The sequence below is a fragment of the Vidua chalybeata genome, chromosome 22 (assembly GCF_026979565.1).
Source record: "Vidua chalybeata isolate OUT-0048 chromosome 22, bVidCha1 merged haplotype, whole genome shotgun sequence".
NCBI lineage: Eukaryota > Metazoa > Chordata > Aves > Passeriformes > Viduidae > Vidua > Vidua chalybeata.
This window is the reverse complement of record NC_071551.1, coordinates 2445885-2454519: the sequence shown is the minus strand read 5'-3', so window position 1 is coordinate 2454519 and position 8635 is coordinate 2445885. Positions and strand designations below refer to the sequence as shown.

At 51.0% G+C, this 8635-nt stretch overlaps 1 protein-coding gene across 5 annotated transcripts in view; it reads left to right on the top strand.

The window, feature by feature from the left end:
- The window catches only part of USP48 (ubiquitin specific peptidase 48), a 31425-nt gene that overhangs the window by 21054 nt on the left and 1736 nt on the right, over nt 1–8635 (top strand). The window contains exons 16-25 of one of the 5 annotated variants that reach the window (XM_053962619.1): nt 614–738; nt 893–1015; nt 2860–2921; nt 3385–3495; nt 4120–4250; nt 4924–5030; nt 6843–6947; nt 7364–7519; nt 7674–7799; nt 8474–8522. In XM_053962619.1, coding sequence (XP_053818594.1) covers nt 614–738; nt 893–1015; nt 2860–2921; nt 3385–3495; nt 4120–4250; nt 4924–5030; nt 6843–6947; nt 7364–7519; nt 7674–7799; nt 8474–8522 — 1095 coding nt within the window. Of the gene's footprint in view, nt 1–613; nt 739–892; nt 1016–2859; nt 2922–3384; nt 3496–4119; nt 4251–4923; nt 5031–6842; nt 6948–7363; nt 7520–7673; nt 7800–8473; nt 8523–8635 lie in introns of those variants that run through there. The other 4 variants (XM_053962621.1, XM_053962620.1, XR_008434545.1 and 1 more) reach the window with 4 other exon arrangements.

The following is an 8635-nucleotide window of genomic DNA, read 5'->3' as shown; positions in this document are numbered from 1 at the left end:
CCTGAGCATCAGGATAGATAATCCTGATATCAGGATAAATAATCCTGATGGATAAAAAAGCGTTCTGGGGGGATAGCTGTCACATCCAGTTATTCCTCAGAGCAGATTTAAGGTGCAAAATCTGCCCTTTCCACATTTTCAGGTGCTTGGATAGGGCACGTGAAACCCTATTGAGATTCTGCAGTGGGAGTTTGGGGTTTTCAAGGATGTGGAAGGCACCTGGTTTCATGGGACACAGGGTTATTATCCTGGAGCTCAGCAAATGGAGTCACCATGAGGATGTAGCTGTGGATAGCCAGGATCAGAAAACAGTAGCCCTGTGCCCTCTGGCTTTTCCCCACATCCCTCCTTGTGTTTGATCAGCTGCTTAGGCCATGGTCTTGGAAATCTAAAGAGCATTTTTATAAATTAAATTAATATTATTATTCTCTGTCTAAAGGAAGTAAGGAAGGAGTTGAAGGTGACTTTTACTGGTTTTTGCTGACGTGGTGTTGGCTGATGAATGTGTGGATTTCTTCCCCACGCTTCTTCCTTGTAATCTCTTCAATCAAGGGCTGCAAAACATCCCTGAGCATGTTGTGATCAAAGCCTTTCCTTGATTCTCTCCCTGCAGGTGACCTGTGCATCTCTGAAAATGAACGGAGGGTGGTTTCCAAGGAAGCCTGGGAGAAACTCAAGCAATATTTTCCAAAAGCCCCTGAATTCCCAAATAACAAAGAGTGCTGTTCCCAGTGCAAGGTATTTGCCAAATACTCCCCTTTTGTTGACTGTAAATAGTGGTTGTATTTCTGGTTTTCCTTTTTAACACAACCCTGTGCCATGGAGGAGAGTAAAGTCACCTTTAGTAGCAGCTGGGAACAGGAGCTGGGATGTAATTAACTGTTTCCTGCAGATTTTGGAGCGTGAAGGGGAGGAAAATGAAGCTCTGCATAAGATGATGGCCAGCGAGCAGAAGACTTCTCTCCAGAACCTGTTCCATGATAAATGCAGGCCTTGCCTGGGCAGCTGGCCTCAGGTAGGGAAGGAGGGGGATCAGGGGATGCAGCCAGGCTTGGGAGAGGTTTTTGTTGGCTTTAATCTCTCTCCTGCCCAGAGAAGCTGTGGCTGTCCCATATCTGGAAGTGCCCAAGGCCAGCTTGGATGGGCTTGGAGCACCTGGGATAGTGGAAGGTGTCCCTGCCCATGGCAGGGGGTGGAAGGAGATCCCAAACCATTCCATAACCATTCACTCAGTGCGTGCCAGCAGAGCTCTCACGTGTGTTGTGCTGAGGTGTGACTTCCCTGGATTAGCTGTGCTGGCACAAGGCCCTGAAGAGCCCCGGGAATGGCTGGTGTGCCAAGGGAGCAGTGGCTGGCCTGCAGTCAGGGAGATAACAGTGACAATGTTGCTGTCATGGTTGTAGCCGTCCCTGGAAGGAGGAAACAGCACATCCGCTTCCCACAGCTCTCCATCAGCATTCCCATGCAGGAGGATGCTGGAACACACCTGAACTTTGCCCCACCACCACCTTTTGCTGCTGCTTGGGCAAAATTCAGGTGTGCTCCAGCATCGTCCTGTGTCCCAAAAGCTCAGGGAGCTTCCCAAAATGCTGAAGCCCTCCAAAAAGCAGCAGTGGCTGTGCAAACTCTCTCCTAGCAGCTTCTCCAGGAATTCTTGGGGGTTTGAGGTGCCCAGAAGGAGTTGTTGGCTCCAGTCCTTGGCTCCTGGGAGTCTCATGGTGCTGATTAATGGCTGACTCTACAATCCTGCCAAGGTGCATTGGCAGGTGTCTGCCTCCATCCCTCGCTGTTCCAACTGGGAATAAAAACTGAGGCAGCACAGCTCCGTGGCTCAGAACCAAGGAGACCCAAAATGGTTTAAAAGGAGTTTTCCTTTCATGCTGAGCTGGAGAGTTCCAGGTCCTGCCAGTGGTGGTTAAGGTTGTATCTGGTTGGATTTGCTTTTGGAGCTGGAGAAAGTTGAAGCTCATCACTGTGGGTCAGACACAGAAGGGTCTCCACCAGCAGGGTTACATCCTTCTTTCCATTTTTATCCTCCTTTCCCTTTAATTTCCCAAGGGAGCCTTGTAGAAGAAAGCTGAGGATCTTCCCCTCAAGCCTTTGGAGTTTTCCTGATCAAAAGAAGTTGAGGTTTGGGGAGGAAAAGAAGCAGAAATCAAGAGATGAAGGGAAATTAAAAAGTGTATATATATGTGTATATATGTGTATTCCTCAGGTGTGCTGGGTTTTCCTATAGAAAGATGGAGCAAGCCCTTAATTCTGTCTTTGGGAAATGAGTGAGAATAAAGGAGAGCATAGAAGTAATTTTATTGCCCAGCTCTTGGGGGCTGGGTGGTTTCTTGTCCAGGAGCAAACAATTTAAAGGAAGATTGGGACAAAAAAAAACACAGATTACTCAAAAACGCTGTCTCATTTGGTGCACAGCTGTGGTTTTGTATCCCTGCTGCTGCCAAAAGGAAAAACTTGTGGATTTTGATGTTGGAAGCAATTGAGGGATGTTGGGGTGGTCTCACCCCACGCCTGTGGGAGTGAGGGATTCACCAGCTCTGAACACTGAGTACCCAGCAAGAGAAACAGCGCTGGGGAGTCCTGGCTGCTCCAGGGAAATGCCCTTTCCCGCTGGGAATTAAAAGTAATTGGATCAAAAGCTCAAGTAACTTCATAATAAACACAAGATTAGCAATGGCAGTGCTTAGTACCTGATCCCAAATTATTTTGCTTGGCTTTCACAGCCCACTTGGATGGAGTTGTCATGGTAAAGCAGCACTGAGGTCTCGAAGGGAGCGAGCGCTGCCGAAAAACCGAACAGTCATTGTTGGGTTCATTAAAAAGATCCTTTTCCCTCCTCTTTTCCCCCAGGAGACGGATGAGCTGTATATTGTTTCACAGTTCTTTGTAGAAGAATGGAGGAAATTTGTCAGGTAACTTGGCTGGAGGGTTTTGGTGCTTTTTATCTCTTATTTTGGGGGCTGTAGATAATATTTTGCTTCTGACTCCCAGCACAGTGACCTCGTGGAAACAGCGAAGCTGATTTTTGCAGGACTTGTATCAGTTGTAATACAGTGTAAGACACTGAATTTCCGTGTTTGCTGTGTGTTAACCAGATGGTCAGATTAGCTGGTAACCTGATTAGTTTTTTCATCTGTCTGGAGCTGTATCCCAAAGGTCACCGCTCAGGCTGGAGATGGAAATCTCTGCTGGTCAGAGTCATCCTGCACCGCAGAGGAATGCAGATCTGATTTCCTCATCACTAGTAGTTCCTATTCCTTGTTGGAATGCCTTGTGTAAATACTCACCTGTGATTTCTTCCTGGCTTCCTGAAGAATTGTGGGGGGTTTGGTGGGATAACCTGATCCAGCTTTCCAAACCTCTTCCCTTTTGCAGGAGGCCGACGCGCTGCAGCCCCGTGTCCTCCATAGCAAACAGTGTCCTGCTCTGTCCCCACGGGGGGCTCATGTTCACCTTTGCTTCCATGACCAAAGAAGACTCCAAACAGTGAGTTCCTTCCCTTCACACACTTTCCTTTTGCCAGGAGCCTCAGGAGAACATTCCCAAAGGAATGCTTCTGCTGCTGAGCCACAGCAAGATGAGGAGTAATCCTTTCCCTCAAAATTAACACCAAGGCTTTCTCAGAGCCACCTCAGCCTTCCTGCAAGGCAAGACTTAAACTGTCCAAGGATGCTGGGTCAGGAAAATAGAGCTTCCTTCAGCTTGGTTTGTTCCTGACAATAACCAGTCTGGATTTGGCCAGGATGCAGAAACATTCTGCTTCCTTACAATTTGCTTTCCGTGAGCCTTCCCCCCCGGAGTGCTGGCTGCAGGGCTGGACTTCATGCTCCATAGCCTTGCTTCTGCAGTGATGCAGCACTAAAAGTAGGAAATCTTCCACTCCTTTCCTCCTCCATCCCTCCCTCCGGCACGACGGGAGCACAACAGTGTCACTAATCACAGGCTGCTGTTATCTGGGTGTACAGGCCCTCCCGTGTAGCTGGGTTTTGGACGGATTTTGCAGTTTTTCTTTCATTGGCAGACCAACAAGCCAAAGAGGGAGGGATTTTTTGGGAGTTTAGGGCTTGTCTTTTCCAATGTCATAAAGCACCTGCCTGTTCCTTTGCACAGTATAGCTCTGATATGGCCCAGCGAGTGGGAGAGGATCCAAAAACTCTTTGTTGTGGATCACGTCATCAAAATCACCCGGACACAGGCAGCCGGGGCCGGCCCCGAGAGCGTCTGCTACACCTCCGAGCCCCGTGAGTGACCTCTGCTCCTGGCAAGGGCTCTGGGGCTAGAAACTTCAGTCTAAGGGGGTCACTGGGAAACACAGAGCTTGGCAGGTTCCCCCCCTGTGGAAACCCAGGGCAAGGGGGATATCCCCTGCAATGCCATGTCCAGCTCTGGAGTCTTAAGCACAGGAAGGATGTGGAGCCACTGGAGCAAGTCCAGAGGAGCCCATGGAGGTGCTCCAAGGGCTGGACCCCGTCTCCTCTGGAGCTAGGCTGGGAGAGCTGGGGGTGTTCAGTCTGGAGAGGGCTCCAGGGAGAGCTCAGAGCCCCAAGAGAGCTGCAGAGGGATGTGGGATGAGGGCCTGGAGGGAGAGGACACAGGGAATGGCTTCCCACTGCCAGAGAGCAGGGTTAGATGGGATATTGCAGAGAAATTCTTGGCTGTGAAGGTGGGGAGGCCCTGGCACAGTTTGCCCAGAGCAGCTGTGGCTGCCCCATCCCTGGAAGTGTCCAAGGGCTGGAGCAGTCTGGGATAGTGGAAGGTGTCCTTGCCCCTGGCAGGGAGTGGATGAGATCCTAAAAGTCTCTTCCAGCCTAAACCACTCTGGGATTTAATGTGATTCACTCAGTGAGGGGCCCTGCACTGGGGCCTCTGAGGAGCTGGAGCAATGAAAAGTTTTTTCCCTTGGTGTTTGCCCAGAGCTGTGCCCCGAATGCCGGGAAGGGCTCCTGTGCCAGCAGCAGCGGGACCTGCGCGAGTACACGCAGGCCACCATCTACATCCACAAAGTGGTGGACAACAAGAAGGTAGGGGCTCTTCCCCCATCCCTGCTCAGCCAGGCTCCAGGTGCCCCAGGAATGCCCCGAGGGGGCTGGCACAGCTCCCATGTCCCCAGGACTGGTGGGGATCCTGTTGGTCTGTGGTGGTGGTGGTGAGGGCAGCAATCCCCAGCTCTGCAGCTCCAGGCAACTTCGGCAAAACCAGCAAACTGGGACGTTCTGTGTCTGAAAAATTCCATCTCCTCGAGGCTTCCTTTTGCCAAACCAAATCCTTGGTGTTTTCAGGGATGCTCCCAGCTGTTTTCTCTGTCTTAGCTGTGTTCCAGGCTCTACCTGCTCTCCTCCCCCTCCAATATTTTTCATTTCCTTTCTTCTTGCTCAAGTGACATTTTTATTCCTGAACAGAAACGAGCTCTTCCCCTCAGTGCTGGTGAGACAATGAACTTGGAGATGGTTCAGAGAATCCCCTGAAGCTGTGAATTTTGTTTTTACTGGTCTTAAGTGTCAGGATCAGCTCTAGAACTGGTTTTCCAAGTACCCAAGGTGGTTCTGGTAAACACCCCTCCTCAGGGCTCTTAAGAACGGAGCCAAGGGTGGGCAAGCTCAGATGAAGACAATCTCTGCACCTTTGGAGTGTGGGGTGGGGTTTTTTGGTCTTTCCTTGATTTCCACCTCCCTGCCAATCCCAGGGAGGCGCTGGAGCCTGGGGAACCGCAGGGAGCTGGAGGCTGGATGGGTTCCTGCCTTGGATGTGAGATGTGGATCACGCAGCACCGTCTGGAGCCCTCAGCCACGGGCTTTCAGCCTGAATCCCTCTTGGCTCTGGTGCACAAGAGGGTTGGGTGTTGTATTTTTCTGGCACTGGACAGGACTGTGCTCACACGTGGGGCTGGCAGAAAAACAGGGAGCTATTCTTTATGGAGCAGCTGGAGCTGGAGAGAGGGGGTGAGAACGTGCCCACGAGCTCTCCCAGTAACAGGGCAGCCTCGGCAGGATGGGAAGCAGCAGGATCACTGTCAGCACTGGGAGCCACTGTGCCCTTGCTGCTGGGCTTTGCAAAATCAGGGAGTGTTTCCCAGCCCCTCACCCCTTTTCCTCCCTCCTCTGCACCACCTGGTTCTTCCTTGGGGTGAATGATGCTGCAGAGGGAAGCCTCATCCAGATAAAATCATTGTAGAGTGGCACTGCTGGAATTCAGAGGGCTATGGGGAATGTTTGGGAGCCGGAATTGCATCGTTAATTGCAAATACATTGATGGAGAAGAGAGCTCTTGGCATCCACATCTCCTGGGCTCCTGCAAAGCCCAGTTCCAGCCACAGCATAGCTGAGAATTTACATCCAGGCAAATCTATGCCTGGAGTGACTTTCACTGGCCTGAACAACCTTTTTATTTTTGTATTTGTGTAACTTATTTAGATTTCATTTGCTTGCAACCTCCAGCCCCATAAGTAATGGTGCTGCATGTCCCTGCCAGGCTGCTGCAGGGGCGGATAAATGTCTTAATTCACGGAAAATACTTTCTCCATGTTGAGGCTTTTGTAATAGCCAGCTGATGGGAAAGGAATCAACTGGGGCTCAGGAGACTTTCCTTTGCCTGGAAAGGAGGGCAGGAAGCACCTGCAATTCCACAGAGGGGGATTCCTGAGCTGAATCCCACTGAGGTTCCACACAGCTGGGGAGGGTGGAGGAGCCTTTGCAGAGCTCATGGAGCAGCTCCCGGGGTTATTCCTGGGCTCTCTGGATGGAGGTGGCACCCGGAGGTCTCCGGGAGCTGTTTGCCATGGTGGGACAGGCCATGTGGATGCTGTTTGTTATGGAGAATGATTTTTATGACCCCAGGTAATGAAGGACGCGGCTCCAGAGCTGAACGTGAGCAGCTCGGAAGCTGAAGAGGAAAGGGAGGAAAACAAGCCAGAGGGGGAGCAAGATCCTGATTTTAACCAGGTAGAGATGAAAAATCACATCAGGTTCCTTGATTTTTGTATCATCCTCTTGAGCCAGCATGATGGGATCACCACCCTCCTCCTCTGCATCTCACTGGCAGCGGAAAAGTGTCTTAAATTGCCGTTTGAATGGTCAAACCACACCAGTGCTGGGTTTGGAGAGATTAAATATGGATAGGGATTCATGTGCATGTGGAAATCTGCCCCACGCTGGCATTAGGACTAGGAACTGAGGTTTGAAGGCAAAGCCTTTGGTCGTCTCCACACTTGCATGCTTCAATTGGCTTTCCAAGGGGTTTTCCTTCGCTTCCTGCCTTCCCTCGCGTGACCAATTGGCCCAAAACACTCTCTGGGATCTGGGAAGGTTGTGTTTATCCCCAAACAACTCTATCTCCTTGTTTTTTGCCTCGTCTCCAGGCCAACGGTGGCACGAAACGCCAGAAGCTGTCCCACCAGAGCTACATCACTTACCAAAAACAGGGAATCAGGAGAAGCACACGGCACCGGAAGGTCCGGGGAGAGAAGGCGCTGCTTGTATCAGCCAACCAGACCCTGAAAGAGCTGAAAATCCAGGTGAGGCCAGCTCTCCTGCCAGGAAGGAGGAAGAAAACACCCAGTGAGGAGTGTGGGGGCACAGGGGAAGGGTCTGACTGCCCCAGGAGCTGGGGATGGGTGCTGGGGCGGGAGGTGCCGCAGCTCCCGGGATGAGGTGTCCGTGTGCCCCCAGATCATGCACGCCTTCTCCGTGGCCCCCTTCGACCAGAACCTGTCCCTGGACGGGAAGATCCTGAGCGACGACACGGCCACGCTGGGCAGCCTGGGAGTCATCCCCGAGTCCGTCATCCTGCTCAAGGTACCGGCGGGAGGGAGGCGGGAATGCCGCGGGATCCGAGAGAGCCCAGAGCAGCGAGTGGGCTCGAGTGTGGAAATGGGGACAAATGGAGCCAGCTCCTGGGAGGAGGAGGAGAATCCTCAGTAATTTTTGTCTTAGGGGAGGAAAATCCTTATTGTTTTTTGTTTTGGAGGAGAAAAATCCTTATTTTGTTTCAGAAGAGGAATATTCTTGGGTGTTTGAGGGGATTTTGTTTTGGTTTTTTGTTCTGGACAAGAAAAAAATTTTTTTTTTTTTTTTTTTGGAAGAGGAATATCCTTTTGTTTTGTTTTGGAGGAGGAAAAGCCCTAATTTTTTCGTGTCAGGGGAGAAAAACCCTCATTAATTTGTTTTGGAGTAGGAGTATCCTTAATTTTATTTGTTTTGGAGGAGGTAAATCATTTTTATCTTTGTTTTGGAGGAGAAAACCCCCTTTTTTTTTTTTTTTTTTTTTCCAAGAGTGCTTTGTAGCTGATATAGCTGCTGAGCTCTGTGGGTACCAGCCCAAAACACGACTAAATTATGAAGTGAGTCCTCCCATGGAGTTGCCAGTGTTTGGGCAGGAGAGCCATTCCCTGCTCCTCCTCTGAGCAGAGCCATGATCCATGCCCCTGGTTCCTGTGCTGGTTAATTCCCTGCTCCCGTGTCCTTTCCAGGCCGACGAGCCCATCGCGGATTACGCGGCCATGGACGATGTTATGCAAGGTGAGAGAGGTGGGGAAGGGCTGGGCTTGGCTTCCTGGCCAAGGATTGGGGTTGGGAAGGTGGAAAATGGGGATTGTGACGCTTCCTTGTCACCGGCTGTGGAATCCTCAGAG